We start from the raw sequence: 19,945 nt of genomic DNA on the forward strand, positions 1-19,945 counted from the left end.
AAATATGATAAATGCCTTAGGTTAATAAAGTAACCTGCTAACAGTTTGAAGAGTTGTTCACAGTGTTCTCCACCTGAAGGTCTGCTTTTTCTTTTTAAATATTCCATCATTTTCCATGTACAGTGTCAGACATGCATTGAGACGTATGCATTGTTTCCTCTATATATATTTAAACGACACATTGAACACACACAGGCCTACAGTAGGATCCAAAATGGCCGACGCTTCTTCACGAGTCGGCTATTTGGTTTTCAGGCGTTTCTGTTTCTCCGCCTCCACTCAGAGTTAATTGATATGTCAGAGTGATGCTACAGTAGAAGGCACTATGGAGGGGATCTGTCTCAATGCTGTGTGTGTGAACAGAGATACCATGCTGTTATTTTGAAAATCCACGTCGACAGCAAGGGAGACATGCGCCAATCAATGCTAAGATATAAGTAGGGACCAATCTTTACTTTTAGTAGTGTCTCTACTTTAAAGAGTCCTCTCCTGCTGATGTTCAGGTGTATATCAGTATGTAGTGTCTCTACTTTAAAGAGTCCTCTCCTGCTGATGTTCAGGTGTATATCAGTATGAAGTGTCTCTACTTTAAAGAGTCCTCTCCTGCTGATGTTCAGGTGTATATCAGTAAGTAGTGTCTCTACTTTAAAGAGTCCTCTCCTGCTGAAGTTCAGGTGTATATCAGTATGTAGTGTCTCTACTTTAAAGAGTCCTCTCCTGCTGATGTTCAGGTGTATATCAGTATGTAGTGTCTCTACTTTAAAGAGTCCTCTCCTGCTGATGTTCAGGTGTATATCAGTATGTAGTGTCTCTACTTTAAAGAGTCCTCTCCTGCTGATGTCCAGGTGTATATCAGTATGTAGTGTCTCTACTTTAAAGAGTCCTCTCCTGCTGATGTTCAGGTGTATATCAGTATGTAGTGTCTCTACTTTAAAGAGTCCTCTCCTGCTGATGTTCAGGTGTATATCAGTATGTAGTGTCTCTACTTTAAAGAGTCCTCTCCTGCTGATGTTCAGGTGTATATCAGTATGTAGTGTCTCTACTTTAAAGAGTCCTCTCCTGCTGATGTTCAGGTGTATATCAGTATGTAGTGTCTCTACTTTAAAGAGTCCTCTCCTGCTGATGTTCAGGTGTATATCAGTATGTAGTGTATGATGTTCAGTTATCATTTAAATACTCTACTAAATGACCATCCTCAATGAAGGTTTTCTACTTTTAATGGATTTTATTTACAGTGCAGTCAAAATTAAACGATAGCTTGTTGTTTGTCATTTGTTAATATGCAGATGTGTTTTACACGAGAGTTAGCAAGTTGTCTCTCTCTTCACACAAACCCCATTGCTCAGATCTACCTCCATATCTGGGCGTCTCTTTTTATCACGAGTGATTTTTGGAGCTGCGAATGTTTCCTCTGTCGGCCATGTTCACAGTCGCCTGCCCCCCCCTTCGCCCCCCCGCAGACGCCCCCTCTGCCTTCCCCACGTTCCCCTTCTTCTCCTCGCTCGTCTTCATCACGTTATCTTTCCCTCTCACCCCCTCCTGCGCCCCCCCCTTCAGCACGGTTTTGGCCACGGTGGCGAGCTGAGTGACGAAACTGGCTTTCTCTCCGGGAGACATGGGGCGGGGTTTATTAGAGGAGGGGGAGGAGGGGGAGGTGGGATTCTCCTCCAGGACCTCCAGGTGCGCCCTCTCCTCCTTCCCCCCCCGGTAGCTGTTGGACACTTTAGATCTGAGAGGAGCCTGGGCGGGAATCGGTGGAGCGGGTGCTTTAGTTTTGACCGTTTCCGCAGCTTTTTCGCCGCTTTCTGAGCCTTTTCGTAGCTTCGGTTGCTCGGCAGCTTTCTGAACGTTCCCTTTCTCCTCCTGAGCTTTAGCCACAGCTCCACCGTCTGTCTGCTGCTTACTGTCTTGTTGTTGCACACCCTTTGAAGTTGCATTTATCTCATCCCTACCCTTAGAGTCCGCCGACTCAGCACTTTTTGGAGCCTTCTCCCCCGAGTTCTGCTTCTCCTCCGCAGCCGGATTTGACTTTTCCGCTGCTTCACTTTTCTTCAACACTTCAGCTTTTGATATTTTACTCACAGCACTCTCTCTCGACGGGATGAGAGTGTCCCGACTCAGCGGAGACTCCTGCCTCCCCATCCTCCTGATGGGCTTCGGCCCTCCGATCTCCATGGGAGGAGAAGGTGAGGAAGACGGTGAAGGTGAAGGTGGAGCTGGTCCGTTCTCTCCCTCCATTTCTAGCAGACTCTGCAGGCTGTGTTCGCAGTGAAAAGAGTCTCTTCTGTAGTCGCCGTGCGCCACCTCCAGGCTGTGTTTACGCAACGAAACCCCGCCTGTAAGAGGGGAAGGCGAGGATGACGATGAGGAGGAGGAAGGTAGATTCGCCCCGAGTTTCTCCGCCGATTGCACCCGCTGCAGGAGAGGGGATCGCGGCGGCTCGGCGCTTTTCGGTCGAGGGCGAGAAACGGGAGGAGAGGAGTGAAGTTTTGCGGGAAAAGTCTGCGTTGTGTTGGAGCTTCCCACCGTGTGACCAGAGAGAGGGGGAGGAGAGGAGGTGGTGGGGGAGGGCGTGTGAGCCAGGGGGGAGAGAGGGATGTTTCCGGCTGATTTACAGCGAGCGGAGCGGTACTGACGGTGCAGTTTTGGGGAGAGGCCGTGCAGCGAGCTGGGTCTCATGTGGTGGGAGGAGGAGGAGGCGGCAGCTGGGGAGTTGGGGGTGCTGGAGGCCGGAGAGCTGCTCTGAGAGGAGGTGCCTGAGGGGGGAGAGAGGGAATAACGGTTATAAAATAATAATCACTTACTGTCATGGAGAAAAAAGGACTGCGATGAGCAACATCCTGAATATGCCTTTATATACTTTTAAATACCTCTGTGTAACGTATTATGCTTTTATATACGTCGATAAACCTCTATACACACATTCAAACACACTAATGCACATCGACCTACATCTAAATATACCTTCATATATCTATATATAACTTTATAAACACACATTCATACACACTTATCTTTGTATATCTCTATATACTTCTATATACATTTCAAAGTCCCGGCTGAATAGTAGCAATTCCGCTCAAATATTATCTGTGTTTATTTTTGAGCTACCAAAATGTTGATGGTGGGGCTATATAAAGCATGACATCAATACATAATAAATACAATTAAAAAAAATGCCGTCAACAGACAAAGAAATATATATATTTATATTCAACAGATTTTCATTGGCTAACAGAAACACTGGACTGACACCGACACCGGCCTACTGTACTGTGCCGTGAATGGATGTATTCTAAACTCAACACAAAAAGTAAGGACGTGTGTGTTTGGTAGACTGCTTCTTTGTTGCATCAACGCTTTTTGGCAATACTCCATCCATCCAATGCTTGTTCCTCACAACATGTTTAAGGTATAAGAAAACAGGTTTTCCAATCGTATAAGATTCATTGCCAAGAAGCATTGTTACAAGAAAGAAATCCAAATCCAGCACCAGACACGTTTTGTACGCTGCTATGGACAGTCTTGCACTAATGTACATTCTCAAAGATATTGAAGTGACTGTTATTTTGTAAATATTGATTGTTGTGCTTTTATTTAGGTCTTAATTTGTGCATACAGTATGTACCTATATACACAATCAACAAATGTGTCTGTTGCTTGTGTACAGGGGCGCACATAACTTTCTTAGTGAGTAACTCAAATGAGTACCAGGAGACAATGTTTGGTACTCAGGGCTGCAGTGCCCACGCAAGGTTATGTGTTCAGCCCCTCTGTTTCGCGAACGTCGACAGGGGGGGGGGGGGTCGGGCTGTGTTGGTGGGGGTGTGGTATTGAACGTCGACGGGAGGGGTGGGGGCTAGTGGAGCATGGGCGTGGAACTCGTGCTGGAAGTTGTGGCACAATTCCGTTGTACACACCGACGTTACCAGCAGCCCCGTCAGTGCGCACGGCGACCGGCTCTGTCGTCCAGTGGAAATGCTTCACAAGTCTGCCGGTACGCAAATGCGCTTAGTGAGACAAGAGACGGTACGCATTTCAGATGTTTGCCGCGCATGCGTACCAGTTATGTGCACCCTTGTATATATAGGTATATACATATTTTTATATATTTGTATTCTTTTATTCAGGATTGTGGGAAACAGTATTTCGATCTCTCTGTCTGTACACACAAACTGAAAGATTGACAATAAAGTTGACTTTGAGTACTGACCCAGGTAGGGGGGTTCGGTGAGGTTGGAGCGGTAACTCTGGGTGGGGGACCGGGCGGAGAGGCTGTGGGTCGGGGAGCCGGGCAGACTGTCTCCAGAGGACAGAGAGCGGTTCAGAGAGGAGAGGCTGCGGCTGGTGTGGAGCAGGTTCGACTGTTTGGTGATCTTCCTGAACAGAGAGCTGCGCTTCTTCCTGAGAGACGAACAGATATGATTGGTTGAGAGGAATGAAGGTATTAAAATAATGAAACTGAAAATAAATAACTAAAATCAAGTCAGAGGATAAAAAATAGTACATTAAAAAAAATATTAGAATAATAAATAGGCAAATAAAATAAAAACATAAAAATAAATATATAAAAATAATAGATAAGCTAATAAATAAAACAATTATTTATTCTAGTTTAAAGCATTGCAGTAACGCACTCTTGCCCCTCCTTGGCTCCCGTCCTCTTGCTTCGCCGCGCCATCTTGGATTTATAGCTGGACTTCCGAGCGGGACCCACTTTGATGGAGGTGTTCTCGAATGGAGTCGTTGTCACCGTCACTTTGCTTCCACTCTGCAGAATACATACAAATGAACCACATTTTATCAGTACCGTTCATTTCAGCCGTCTTGTACACACATCCTTTACTCAAGTAGAAGTACAGATACTCGTGTTTAAAGTACTCTGGTGAAAGTAGAAGTACTGACTAAACTTCTTTACTCAAGTCAAAGTAAAGAGGCTTTGAAATGTACTTCAGTAAAAAGTACCCATAACTAGCATCTGTTTTAAAGAGTACCTGACCTCCCTTTATATTAATAGAACAATAATGTCATTGTTAGCTAATGAATGTTTCCATGGTGACCAACGGCAACATGACAACGTTTCCATTGGTCCCTCTTCTTTAGAGAAGACCAGGAAATAATGGATACACAGATCGTGTTCAAATCAATAGGCACCAGTGTTGGGACTACTACTGTAACGCCTTTATTTTTGGCAGTAACTAGTAGCTTACTCTAACGCGTTATTTTTTAAATTCAGTAACTCAGTTACCGTTACTACATGGTGAGTTACTCAGTTATTGTTTGTATATAGTCTCGGCTCCCAGACGTTGGTGAGCGGCGCCAACAGCGAGGCGAACAGAGAGGAGAACTGTACTTAAGTACTTGAGTAAATGTACTTAGATACTTCCTGTGTCACATGCGGAGACGCGCTGTGGGCGTGTTTGTGTTTACTAACAAGACTATCATGGCGGCAGCGGAGCTCAAGTCGAGTTTCTCCGCCTGGAGATTGTTATGTATGTGTCACATTAGGTGTTAGTTTTGGGATGTGTGAACCAGATACAGTTGTGTTGTTGTGGTGTTGTCATGGGAGCGTATGCAACAACGTGTTAGATAAAGGGTCAACCTAAATGTCGTAGTCCATAGTCTTATATACACAACAGAGATATTCTCCCTATTTCACTTTTGTCGAGCACAAAGAAAATAACGTTTTAGTTAAATGTAAGTTGTGTCTTGGTGGGTCAAAGATCCTATCTACTGCCCAAACAGCAATTCAAATCTGTTGAAACATCTGCAGAAACAACATGCTGGGACGAAGCTAGTAGCTAAGACCACAGACCCAGACTCATCCGACGCCACTCCACCTCCACCTGAGCAACAGCGGCTGTTTTTGAACCGAGGGACTGCTAGCCAGGGAAAAGTTGATAAAGCCGTTGCACGGTATGTTGTAGAACACATGCCGGCTATGTTGTAGAACACATGCCGGCTATTTCTACTATTTCTACTATTTCTATTTCTTGATCAACAGATTGTATTATTCTCCAATGCAATAACAGTACTGAAATGAAGGCTATAAGGGCATTAATGGGAGCCCTTTTGTTAAGTAACTAATGTTACTTTTTGGTGTAAGTAATCAGTAAAGTAACTGAGTTACTTTTGAAATGAAGTAACTAGTAATGGTAACTAGTTACTGGTTTTCAGTAACTAGCACAACACTGATAGGCACGCAATGACTCTAAAGCACATGTGTCAAACTCAAGGCCCGGGGGCCAAATTAGGCCCTTGGTGAATTTAATTTCGGCCCGCAAGATAATTTCTAATTACTATTAGATCTGGCCCGCCGGTATATTGCACGCACACCTTCACTCCATCCTAAGGGTCTCCTCAGCTCAGAGCCTGAGCCCAAACATTGATGAACTTGCACCCAAGATGATTTGATGTTTCCTTCTGCACTTTCTCTCTCACGACAACAGGGCATGTTTGGTTTCTCTTTGAGGGAAATAGTTTTGTTGAAGCTGTTGTTGGCCTGTGGGAAAATGTAATCATAAGAAATGACTCTGGAAAAGCTGCAGATAGAGCCATAAGAAATGAATGCAACTCATTATTTAATGTTTAATGTTGTTTTTATAGGCAATCATTTAAGCTTTGTTAGTTCCAGGTTTAATATGTGCAATAAGTTCATTTCAATAAGTTCTGCAATAAACATTGAATCAGTCCGGCCCTCGTCTAGTACCCATTTTTTTATTTTGGCCCACTGTGTATTTAAGTTTGACCCCCCTGCTCTAAATAATAATGATCACGCCACAAAACACACATTCAAACTAAAGTAACCAGCCTGTTTGGAAAATGTAAGAAGTAGAAAGTACAGGGATTTGTGTTCAAAATGTAAGAAGTCAAAGTAAAAAGTCGTCAGAATAAGTAGTGGAGTAAAGTACTGATACTAGAAACATGTACTTAAGTACAGTAACAAAGTATTTGTACTCCACTACTTCCCACCTCTGATTTAAGTAGATAAGGATTAGATGTGTGTTCCTCACCTTCAGGATGAGCTCTACCACCTCCGTGTGGACCAGGCCGTGGACTGACTCTCCGTTCACATGAGTGATCAGATCACCGGCGCTGAGTCCAGCTTCCTGAGCCGGACCTCCGTCTTCAACATGCTGTGGTTAGAACAAAAGGACTTCATGAAACACATTTACACAACTACCAGAAATGCATTTTATCTAATGGGGCTGGTGAGACAAAGAAAAACATATATTAACTCTGGAAGAAACATCTCAGCTCTGCATTTGATTCTACTAATTAATTGGAATTTCATCAAAATCCCAATATGGACTAGTGCCTTTATGCAAATTGCAGTATGCACATATTCAAGGCAAAATATGTGAACATATTTGAATGAAGTACTGTGGAGCTGCAGAGAAATCCTGGTATTCTACAACCTAAATAAAAAAATCCTTAATATCGTAATTGCAGTATAAGTTAATACGATCACAATCAGTTATTTTTTCCAAATTATGCAGCCCAACGTAGTATTTAGCTGATAACTAAATAAAAACGATGAAATCAATTACCTATGGTGTTCCACAGGGCTTTATACTCGGTCCGCTCAGTTTTTTATAAATCATACAGGCTTCTGCTTAGCCATATATTACAACTAGGGCTGTCAAGTTAACGCGTTAATAACGCGTTAATACTACAATTAGCGTTAACAATTTTTAACGGCACTAATTATTTTAATGCATGTGCATTTTTTGTCCTCGTCCGCCCCGTAGTTTCAGAGCGCATCGACTTTAAAATACTCTATAATCTATACAATCGAAGCACACTGCTGATGCCGACAGCCCGCTCCTGCCGCCCACTTGCGGCAGACCATACTTGAAAGTGTGCGGGGGAGACGCCTGGACACGTCTACGAGCAGCAAACTTTAATGTTCAGAGGTTGTTGTGTTTAATATTCATGGGAATATTTGTCGTTGTTCAAATGATAATAAACAAACATTTGCATAAAGCATATTTGTCCACTCATATGATGATAAGAGTATTCAAAACTTGAAAAATATCCCTCTAAGGTACATTTAGAACAGATAAAAAATGTGCGATTAATTTAAGATTGATCGCGATTAACTATTTTAATCGACTGACAGCCCTAGTTACAACACTGTGTTTCAAAGCTCTGCATCTTAAAGTCCACTCTGCATCTATCTGAATATTTTTCTGAGTCAAGCTAGCATTCCTCCTGCTTTTTTCCAAATTGAAAGCCTACCAAAAGTGACTTTACATTCTAATAAACCTGTTTTTCATCGGCCTGCCCTCCCCACATCCTGCTTCCCTCACACATTTAGCTGTATATAATAAAGTTGATTATGGCTCCTCCTCCTCCTCTCTTACCCAGACCATGTGATGCACGCTGAACACGTCGCTGTCTCCCATGTAAACTCTGATGGCTCTCAGGGTGAAGCCATACTTCTTCCCCGCGCGGTGGATGATGATGGGGGAGTGCAGCACGTTCACCATGGGGGAGTAATCTCTGCTGGGGGAGGAGTCTCGGGAGGAGGGGTTTGAGGAGAGGGAGCGAGGAGACATGGGGCTCGCTAAGGGGGAGGCGACGTGTTGCTCCACTGAGGAGAGAGAAAGGAGGGAGATCAGGTTAGATCACAGGATTTATTTCTAAAAAGGGAAGGGGTTTTCTGTCCCCTCCTTAAATAACTTTGGCTAAATTGACTGTGAAGGCCTTTTTGTCATAATTGTGGCTCGGTAGCAGTCATATGTTATGCGATATATCTTGCCTAATATTTAAAGAACAAACACAATACAAATAGAATTGCAAAGCTTTCCAACAGTGAATACATTGTGAAAAAAATACATACATTTTTTTTATGACTGCAAACTTTGATGGCATGTTTCTTATTATCAAGGCTCGGTAGCAGTCATTATGCTTTGTGAAATAATTGGCTTAATATTGTGAGAACAAAACTATAGAGATAGAGTTGAACGCAAATAATATTTTCTTTCAAACAACGTTTTGGCTGATTTAGATCAGATTAGATTTATTTCATTTTTTGTCACAGTATATGTTATAAGGATTGCACATGAACTACAAATCTAATACAAATAGTAAGAAAATCTAATAAAAAATAAACAGTTCATATATACATATCAACAGTAGATAGACTATCTAAAGACTACACATTGTTAAATAGACAGAATAAGTTAGGATTCTCTAAAATAGACCAATCTACTACTACAAATATATATTTATAATAAAATACAATATAAAAGTGTGCCAAGCAGTTGCAGTTTTGTAAAAAAATATTTTAAAATGTAAATGCAGTGAGGTAGTGTTTGTACAATATGTGCAAAATGTTCAGGGTTATTCGAAGAGTCATTTTAATAGAGCGTGTCATATGTATTGCTAACCTGCAGGAATGATGACGGACAGAGCCGTAGCAGAAGCAGATTTGATGACTTTAGCTCCCGGTCGTGAGCTGTTTTTCTCTCCCTCAGAGAGCTGGTGGTGTCGGACCCTCCTCAGCACCAGGTCAGTCGCGGCCCCTCGAGGCCCCTGAGGGTCCGGGAGACCCAGAGCAGGAGCATTACTGCCTGGGAGAGGCAGCGGAGCATCAGCAGGTCTCAGAACCTTATCTGAGAGGTACAGTGAGAAATAAAACCCAACGATGAATCACTCTTGATATAAAATGTGATCGAATATTTAAAACTTCCAACCTGATCTGACATGATCGCATCACACCAGGAGCCTCCTCCTTTCTCGATATTTAGTATGGGTTTGAATACTCTACATTCAGAATTTTAACATGAACGTTTCACATCCTAAGAACTGATCTCAGGTCTCCCAAATACAGGTTTGAAACTTCAATCTTGATCTGACATTAAGTATTTTATTAGGGGTGTGATTTTACATTTACTGAGATGTAGATGTTTGAATACACTCAATTCAAAATGTCAACACGACAGAATTTCCCATCCTCCAAAAAACAAAAAATGCAAAAAGAATGAACCTATATGAAAAATGGTTGTCATCAAATAATATTACATGCCCACTCAAACAAACAAACAAAAACATCTCCACCACCCACCGACTGCCGCTGTGAGCCCGTTGCTGTCTTTAAGGGCTGATCTCAGGTCTCCCTCCAGAGAGGCCCCTCTGTTCTTCAGAGAGAGTCTGCTGGGCGGCGGCAGCTCAGAGTCCGTCTCCAGAGGCGAGGCCAGGCGGTGGGAATCCATCAGAGCGGAGAAACGCCTCCGAGCCCCTGAGGGGGGGCTGGAGTCGCTCTCATAGAAGGACGACTCGGAGCAGGACAGGCGCTTCCTGGGGAACGCAAGGTGGAGAAAGTACTCGGATTAAAGTACTAATACCAAACCGTAGAAATACTTTGATAGGATAGATGCTTCCTGAGAAAAACAGACGTACTTAGGTATAAGTATTTGATATTAAAGACATCTATCAGGATAGACCGAAATTGCTCAATTAACTCGATAAATAAATGGTAGCTTCTCTTTGACATGAGTATAGTGGTACGTGTATTTAACATAGAAACAATTAAAACGATATATTATATTTGTATTGGGCTGGTCCCACAATTTATAGCATAGCCAAGATGGCGGTCGTTTTTGACTATTTTACGGTACGTCCACACGGTTCCGTCTCGTGCTTCAACGGAGACGCTTCCCATTCCCTTTGAATGGGGTGACGTCACGCTTCACCGAACTGCATTGTGGTTCCGTGGCTTTGCCTCCGTTGCTCGCTTCGAAAGTTGAGAAAAGTTCAACTTTTCAAGCGTCGACGGAAGCGTCAGCCAATCAAATCATATGCCAGTACAAGCTTTAGCCAATCGAACCGCGTGCTTCTGTGTCCGGGGCGGGAGATTCATGTGATTGGTTGTTGGTCAGACACGCCCACCGGCAAGCTTCAACGCGACGGAACCGTGTGGACGTACCGTTAGAGTGTTACGACTCCACCGTCGGCATACTCATAATGCATTTTGCAATACTTTGCATTGGAACGCACTGAAACAGCAAATGTAATAAAAAAGCAGAGGAATTGAGACACTCTCACATCTCAGGGCTGCCGTAACAACTCTTTTGAGAAGAGCAAAAAACGTCTTTTCTGGAGTCTTTCTCAGACTCATTTCCTCTCCATGTGACAGCGTGTGTCTGCACTCACATCTCCGGGGAGCCGGTCCTCCAGCTCTTGTCTCGCAGCGTCAGGCTGCCCAGACTCTCTCTCTTGGCCACTCGGTCCTCTCGGGGAACTTTGTGTTCTCGGAGCGTCACCCCGGGGTGTTTCTGCTCCAGCTGAGACAGGTGCTCCATGCTGCTGTACACCTGCAGCACACACAACAACACACTGAGGGGTTATTCAAAACGTTCTGTTATCTCGTGGCAACATTTCTAATCAGGGTCCCTCGATTCAATAAAGTCAGACTGAAGCATCCTTTGTGCTCCAGTCGATCCTCTCAGTAAATACAGAGGTAGATGGACTGTACCTATAGAGCGCTTCATCCAGTCTTTACGACCCCTCAAAGCTTTACATACTACATGTCATTCACCCATTCACACAGAGCAGTGCACCTTACTCTAGGACCTAACATTCACACCCCGTTGGCCATCGGGAGCAACCCAGGGTTAAGTGTCTCGCCCAAGGACACATCGACATGTTGACTGCATGGGCATCGAACCCACTCCCTCGCAGCCCAAAGCACGCTGAAGGTTCTTTGAGCAGGTTTGCTCTCACTGATCGTGCCGTTATGTTAAATGTTTGTTTTCCATGTGTTGAGTCTTGATATCTGTCTGTTGATGTTACACATGGAGCTGCTGTGATGCAAGAAGCATTTCAGACTTGATCTGAACATTAAAGTATTATCGTATCGTCCCTGTCTATAGAGGGAGGAGTGAGGCAGCACATGCATGAAACACAATCTTAGTAAATCAATTCATCCTTTTAATGCTCGAAGGAATGGCAGTGAGTGAGCACCGCGAGTACAGAAACCTCCCTTGGACCAGGTACCCGCTATAAAACACCAAGGAGATATGACGTGTCTCAAGATTAAAGATTCAAAGTCTTTATTGTCAAATCCACCATAGCTGCGGTAGTTTTGGAGAATCTATAATAGTATATAACATATACTAATATACATAAGACATAATGTACTTGGGCGACTGTGGCTGCGAGGGAGTGCGGTCGTCTTTCAACCAGAAGGTTGTGGGTTCGATCCCAGCCCATGCAGTCAACATGTCGATGTGTCCTTGGGCAAGATACTTAACCCTGAGTTGCTCCCGATGGCCAACGGGGTGTGAATGTTAGGTCCTAGAGCAAGGTGCACTGCTCCGTATGAATGGGTGAATGACATCAAGTATGTAAAGCTTTGAGGGGTCTTAAAGACTGGATAAAGCGCCATATAAGTACAGCTCATTTGCATAAACAATAAATGTGCGAGTTAATGTAGATATACTCGGATGCTGCCATGTTTTGCAATTTGAACTGTGTAGCGTTGTCTCAAAGCTAACCCTGTTAACTATCTTGCATACTCAATACTGTGGACAATCCCCACAGGAGCAACTTGGGGTGAAGTGTCTCAGGGACACAACGACATGCTGACTGCAGTGGGGTTTGAACCTGCTGTGACCCCCTGATCCCAACACCAACACACAGCCCACTGCACCACACGCCTCCCACCACATCCAAGTACTAGTAGTGCATTTAAGCATACTTATACTTTCAAAATAGCAAACGTAAGTTAAGAAGTACTCGATTTGAGACACGAAAGGGTGACATAATACCGGACCCATATCTTGCAGTGTAAATCGTAAACATCTTACAATACTTCAAGATTCTTTAATGAAACACCTTTATGACCACAATTTCCATCACAGAAGATACAAAGAGAAGTTTTAACATGAATGTCTGGTCTGACCTTGCTGAAGCGAGGCGAGCAGGAGGAGAAGCGATGGATCTCCACCGGCTCGTCGTCGTTGGTGTCGTCCTCATCGTACGACTGAACGTGGTGGTAGCGCTCAGATCGGGCTGGGGACGAAACATCGCAGCGTTACCATGGGAACGTATTTAGAAATGAATACGTTATCTTTCTCTATGTGCTGCATTCTCACTGTCGAAGTAGCTGGTGTCCTCCTCTGACTCCAGGTGAGGGATGAACTCTGCTTTCTGTCTCAGCAGGCTGTTCCAGTTCACCTCGGTGAAGAACGAGTGCTGCCTCACTTCAAACGCTCCTCCTAGAGAGAGGAAGAGGAGAGGAAGAGGAGAGGAAGAGGAGGGGAAGAGGAGAGGAGGAGCAGAGGAGGAGCAGAGGAAGACAGACAGAGGCATTTTGAGTGGGACAGAAGTCGACTTCTTTAGGTGAAGCTGAATCTGTGAGCCTACAGGCAGATATTCAAGGTCAGTGAAACACAAACACGTTTTCCAGTGGGTACTTTTGCAGATGCCAGGGATTAGTCATAACCAGTGTTGGGACTAACGCGTTACAAAGTAACTGAATGGGAATAGGTAACAAAGTAACGCGTTACTGTAACGCAACTACTTTGTGTGGTAACTAATAGCGTTACTAGTTACCTATTCCCATTCAGTAACGCCGTTATAGTTACTGTGATTTAAATGGGTGCGTTACGGCGTTACATGATGTGATGGAACTGAACCGAATCTCCCTGCCGATGTAACTTACAGGCGAACACAGCGATGTCCTCTCACAGCACCATGGAAAAGTGAGAGTGACCAGAGAGGAGTGATGATTGGTTAACGCGGGGTAACATTTCAGGGTAAGCCAATCAGAGACAGAGTTGGGCGGGTCTTGCCTTATGGGGAAAATACACAGACACGAACACTTGCTAATGCTAACACACACACGGCAACGCTCACCACCAGCACACACACACACACACACACACACACACACACACACACACACACACACACACACACACACACACACACACACACACACACACACACACACACACACACACACACACACACACACACACACACACACACACACACACACACACACACACACACACACACACACACACACGTATCAGCGAGAACAGCAGCGCATTTACAAATAACCACTATTTTCAATTTGTGGAGATAAAGGATGCAACAAATATTACGGTCAAATGTAAACTGTGTGCCGGACAGAAAGCATTGTCTCACTGTGCCACAGAACAACGAAAACACTTGTATTTTTATTGTTATTATTTTTAAAGTAAAGTAACTTGTTACTAGTTACTTTTATAGTTTAGTAACTAATACAGTAACTAGTTACTTTTTGAGAGCAGTAACTATAACTATTACTTTTTAAAAGTAACTTGCCCAACACTGGTCATAACATTGTAAAGAAGCTCAGGTAGTTAAAAATATAATTTGAAAGAAACGTCAAAAAATGCATTAAGTAGAGAGCCAAAGAAAACCGGTTAGCAGACGAGCAGAGAGCGCTAAACATTCAGCTATATGGTTGAACTTGTTTACTAAAAAAACAAAAAAATTGTTGGAATAGTTAACTAAAAATAACGGCTAGAAATAACATTTTTTTAAATAGTTAAATTAAAAGCACAACATTGCATTTCAGAAACCACTGATCTAAGCCAAAACAAACCGGGGATACAAATGAAAAGGGACTCTGGAAGGTGAACCAAGATGGAAGTCGACTTATTCACGTCTGTGAGCATACAGGCAGGAAGAGAGTTAGTGTTTAAGGTCAGTGACTCTGGAACAGGGGGAGAGGTATGCACCAACTACCAGCTTGTTCTTGTCCAAGGGGTAGCAACATAAAAGCATCTGACCTGTTCCCAGCCGGCCCAGAGGGTTGGTCTGCAGCAGGGAGGAGATCAGGTGCTGAGCGTCAAACGGGAGGGACTCGTCTCCTTCAGGCCACACGATGTCATCTGCAGGAGACGGGAACATTGGGAAAAATTGATCTTTTTAGAATAGCCTTTCCCTAGATTTAAAAAAAAAAAAAAACACTCGTTGCCTTGCCAGCGTAAACATCGCCGCTTTTATTTGGTTGTTTTGGTTCAACCATTTGACTCTGGAGCACTTTGAGTTTTGTTTACTCAAATAAAAAGTGCGCTTATAAATAAAATTGATTATTATTCAAAAGGGGAGAAAAGTGTGTTCAATAATACTTGTAGGAGTAAAGTATTTTACTTCATAGTACTTGTGGGGGTAGTTTCAGTAGTACTGAGTCCAACAGGATCAATCTCACGAAGAACTAATGGCAACAAAAAAGAATTCCCTCATCAAACTTAGCAGAAGTGGCTTGATTTTGTTCTCAGCTGGGGACTTTGACAGAGGATTTCTAAAAGAATACACAGTAAAAGTATTTCAATGTATTGTTAGTTGTAGGCTAACTAATACAAATTCAAACTGTATCAACTTCATTAAGAACTAATGGTAACATTATATTTGTATCATTCATCAAAGATAGCAGAAAAACATGCATTATGTAACCAGGGGACTCTGACAGCGGATTACTCACACACAGTAAAAGTACTTCATTTTATTTCTGGTAGAAGTCAAACTAGAACCGAGTCCAACAGAGTCAGTTTCCTTAAGAACTTGTGGTAACAAATATTTGTTTCACTCGTCAAATATAGCAGGAATAATGAAGAGCAGCTGATTTCAAAAAACAAACTCGAGAGGCGGCTGAGTGACCGCAGTGCAGAATCGCTGTATAGTTTAAATCTCCTAACAATGATGTCCATTTTAGACAGAGGTTTATTATATTTACAGCCCTTAGTAACATCCATTCTCTGGGCTCGATATGTGTTTTGGCCGTTTTCGCTGTGATCGCTAAATTCCCCTTGTTTATAATAATCACCGTTCCTTCAGCAGGATACTGTAGTGATTCAAAATGTGATTTTAGCAAACGAGTGCTTTTGTTTTGAAATCACTTCCGTGAGTTTGGCCCCGCCCCTCGCTCCAATGACCATTAGACCATTTAGTAAGGTGAAAAGCAAAAAGGCCTCTCGAACGCTCTTCCGTTTACGTGTTTAATAAAGAAAAACAATTGGACGGTAGATACACGGATTGGGAGTGAGCTGGGGAAGGACACTTTTTGTTGACCGCATACGGAATAATATACTGGACTGGAAACAATTGTATGTTTGCTTGTTTCGTTTGCAAATACAAGGTCAAACGCATACCAGTGGAAAGACTGTTTTCTTGCGCGTCAGACAATGTTTTCCTCTTGTTTAGTCACGGCGCTTTGTTTGGATTACTACAGCCGCAATAAGACTCTTTAAAGTGGCTGTTAATGGCTCCAACTCTCTCTAACTTGAGTCCCTCACCTGTGATGACCTGTCCGAACAGTTCCTCCGGAGTGTCTCCAAAGAAAGGCACGCAGCCCACCAGGAACTCGTACAGGATGATGCCCATCGCCCACCAGTCCACCGGCTTCCCGTAGCCCTGCCGCAGGATCACCTCGGGGGCGATGTACTCCGGGGTGCCACACACCTGGAGCACAGGAAACACTCTTTATGCTATCAGTCGTTTCATTCATGTACCACTTTACCTCCTGTGAATTATGTGCATCATGCACATTTAAAAAAGAAAAGAATAAAAATAAAAATAATACAAAAAAGAAAAGAAAAGAATAAAAAAAAACTAACAGAAATAGAAATAATAAAAATAATAATAAAAATAATAATCTAATTATAATACTAAAATTATAAAAATAATAATAATAAAATGACAACTAATAGAAATAATAATAAAAAATTAAAAAATACAAATAATAATAAAAATAAAAATAATAATTTCATTATAACACTAAAATAATACATATGTATTATTTTAGTGTTATAATTAGATTATTATTTTTATTTTTATTATTATTTTTTAAATTATGAATAAAAAACAAAAATACAAATAATAAAATTACAACTAATAAAATTAATAAAACTGAAACTAATACAAATACAATAAATAATAAAAAAATAATAATAATAATATAATTATAATACTAAATATAATAAAAATAAATAAATAATAAAAATAATACTAATAATAATAAAAAAGTAAAAAAATAAAATAATGTTTGGTTACACTATGCTTTATAGAAATGCATGCATAAAATAACTGTCTTGATTTCAGATTGTTTAACAGACTTCTACTTCACCTCTGCTCATATCATTTTGTTGTTTTTGTTGTACCTGTTTATCCAGGAACTCCCGAGTGTCCTTCTCGATGTGTCCTTCGTACAGGTTGGTGGTCAGACTCATCAGACCCATCTTAGAGAGGCCGAAGTCTGTGAGCTTGATGTGACCCATGGAGGTGATCAGGAGGCTGGAGCAGAAACACACAAGTTATAAAGAACTCCTGTGTGTACATCAGGTATCAGCAGCAGATGGATTAGCTGTCTCACTTGTCAGGCTTGAGGTCCCGGTGGACGATCCCGTAGTTGTGTAAATACTCCAGAGCGAGGACAGTTTCTGCAAAGTACATGCGAGCCATTTCTACAGGAAGCGCTCCGATGTTCTTCAGCAGAGTCGCACAGTCTCCACCTGCAGACACACAATCAATCATTCACGAAATTAGAAATCATGCTTCAAGATTTGAAGGCTTTAATGTCGTATGTGTGGGGGAAACTTCTGAAGCAATTGGAGTCAGGACTCAGAGAGACACGAGGAGAGCTGGAGCTCTGATGGAAAACACTGACGGTTTATTTGGAGCTTCGGCCGGAGAATTCACACGACATGTCACGGGTCACGAGTTGGCCACACGGTTGAGATGCCACAATCAATTCTGAAGAACTAAGCAAATTATTCCCGATCAATAGGCTTTGTTGTTGTATCTCTCTTTGAGCTGACTGCTATGCGTCCCCTGTACATTGTGAGGGATATTGTAAATGTTTATCTTGTGTTATTCTGCCTCTGTCTGTATGTCCCTCTTTGTCAGATGATTCTTTTGTGTTATATTTCACATTTGCATGTCTTTGTGGTCGTTCTGTCTTTTTCGTAGTCGTTGTGAGTCTGTTTGTATCTTTTTGCAATTGTCGGACTATAAGCCGCGCCTTTTTCCCAATTTTTCGACGCTGCGGCTTATATAACGGTGCGGCTAATCTATGGATTTGTACAGCTAACGGCCACTAGGGGACCTCCTAAATCTATGGGTTTTACAGGTTACAGTCCACCACCTTTAACTCTATGGGCTCTATGGCCGGTCCGCGCCCCCCATCTTTAAGCGGCGGGCTCCAGCAGGAAAAGCTGGAGGCCGGAAAAGAGTGAGACAGGTAGCGCGCAAAAGTAAAAGTGGAACCGAGAGTGGTACGAGAGACAGAACGAGAGCAAGACAGACAGACATTACGAGAGCGAGACAGTTTGTCCCCGTACCACTGGTTGAAAACCGCTGCTGTAGATCACTGCCGGTACGTGCGCTGGGAGCGCACCGTTTAAGTTTGAAAGTTGAAAAGTGTGTGTGTCTGAAACGCTATGTGATACAGTACAGTTTACACAGCACATGTTCTGTAGCTACTATTGCACTAAATGCTAACACTTGAATACGTTATGCAAATATGCAACTTGTTTGTTGAAATGTTAATAAATGGGAGCTTCCTCAAACAGCCATCTCTTTCCCGACGATCCCCTCTGTGCACGAACCCTTACATATGGTAATGAAACATTAAAACACCTGCGGCTTATAGTCCAGTGCGGCTTCTATATGTACACATCATTCAATTTAGCTGCTGCGGCTTATATTCAGGTGCGCCTTATAGTCCGAAAATTACGGTAATTTGCATGAAGAATTTGTTTGTTTGGTCGATTTCGGTCACTATAGCTATATTCACAAAGGTTTAAAGTCAAAGGCAACTTTATTGTCAATCTTTCAGTTTGTGTACAGACAGAGAGATCGAAATACTGTTTCCCACAATCCTGAATACAAAAATACAAATATATAAAAATATGTATATCCTATATATACAGCATCAACAGACACATTTATACATATGCACACATTAAGACCTAAATAAAAGCACAACAATCAATATATACAAAATAACAGTCACTTCAATATCTTTGAGTAAAGTGTAAATGCTAATAACATGATGTTTAAACAGTGTATGGTCGGCACACACACAGTTTCCTCACCTTCCACGTACTCCATGACCATGCAGAGGTGCCTTCTGGTCTCGAAGGAGCAGAACATGGACACCACGAAGGGGTTTTCTGCGAAGGTGAGGATGTCTCGCTCCACGAAGGCCTGCTGGATCTGGTTCCTCAGGATCAGGTTCTGCTTGTTGATCTTCTTCATGGCAAAGCGCTGCCGGGTGTCCAGGTGACGCACCAGGTACACAGCGCTGAAACACACAGAGGCCTAGATGAAAAAACGATTTTCCTCCATGCCTGACTTACAGATGTAGTGTCAGTATGTCTTAAAGCCAGAGGTGGGAAGTAGTGGAGTACAAATACTTCCTTAATGTACTTGAGTAGATTGTTCTGGTATCAGTACTTTACTCCACTACTTATTTTTTTTATTTTACTTTGACTTATTACATGTTGAACCCAAATACCTGTACTTTCTACTTCTTACATGTTGAACACAAATACCTGTACTTTCTACTTCTCACATGTTGAACTCAAATACCTGTACTTTCTACTTCTTACATGTTGAACTCAAATACCTGTACTTTCTACTTCTTACATGTTGAACACAAATACCTGTACTTTCTACTTCTTACATGTTGAACTCAAATACCTGTACTTTCTACTTCTTACATGTTGAACTCAAATACCTGTACTTTCTACTTCTTACATGTTGAACCCAAATACCTGTACTTTCTACTTCTTACATGTTGAACACAAATACCTGTACTTTCTACTTCTTACATGTTGAACTCAAATACCTGTACTTTCTACTTCTTACATGTTGAACTCAAATACCTGTACTTTCTACTTCTTACATGTTGAACACAAATACCTGTACTTTCTACTTCTTA

At 42.3% G+C, this 19,945-nt stretch overlaps 1 protein-coding gene across 1 annotated transcript in view; it reads right to left on the reverse strand.

The window, feature by feature from the left end:
* Positions 1 to 1,009: 1,009 nt before the first annotated feature.
* Positions 1,010 to 19,945, reverse strand: part of LOC307014996 (microtubule-associated serine/threonine-protein kinase 1-like) — a gene marked incomplete at its 5' end in the record, with an annotated part of 50,644 nt that continues 31,708 nt past the window's right edge. Inside the window, 15 exons of the mRNA XM_079643307.1 lie at positions 1,010 to 2,756; positions 4,214 to 4,404; positions 4,638 to 4,771; positions 7,014 to 7,136; positions 8,367 to 8,596; positions 9,396 to 9,620; positions 10,073 to 10,305; positions 11,161 to 11,321; positions 12,911 to 13,020; positions 13,104 to 13,226; positions 14,793 to 14,894; positions 16,299 to 16,464; positions 17,163 to 17,295; positions 17,375 to 17,513; positions 19,098 to 19,306. Coding sequence (XP_079499433.1) covers positions 1,378 to 2,756; positions 4,214 to 4,404; positions 4,638 to 4,771; positions 7,014 to 7,136; positions 8,367 to 8,596; positions 9,396 to 9,620; positions 10,073 to 10,305; positions 11,161 to 11,321; positions 12,911 to 13,020; positions 13,104 to 13,226; positions 14,793 to 14,894; positions 16,299 to 16,464; positions 17,163 to 17,295; positions 17,375 to 17,513; positions 19,098 to 19,306 — 3,658 coding nt within the window. The remainder of the gene's footprint in view (positions 2,757 to 4,213; positions 4,405 to 4,637; positions 4,772 to 7,013; positions 7,137 to 8,366; positions 8,597 to 9,395; positions 9,621 to 10,072; positions 10,306 to 11,160; positions 11,322 to 12,910; positions 13,021 to 13,103; positions 13,227 to 14,792; positions 14,895 to 16,298; positions 16,465 to 17,162; positions 17,296 to 17,374; positions 17,514 to 19,097; positions 19,307 to 19,945) is intronic.

Source organism: Notothenia rossii, assembly GCF_949606895.1.
Source record: "Notothenia rossii genome assembly, chromosome: 8".
In the NCBI taxonomy this organism is placed as follows: domain Eukaryota; kingdom Metazoa; phylum Chordata; class Actinopteri; order Perciformes; family Nototheniidae; genus Notothenia; species Notothenia rossii.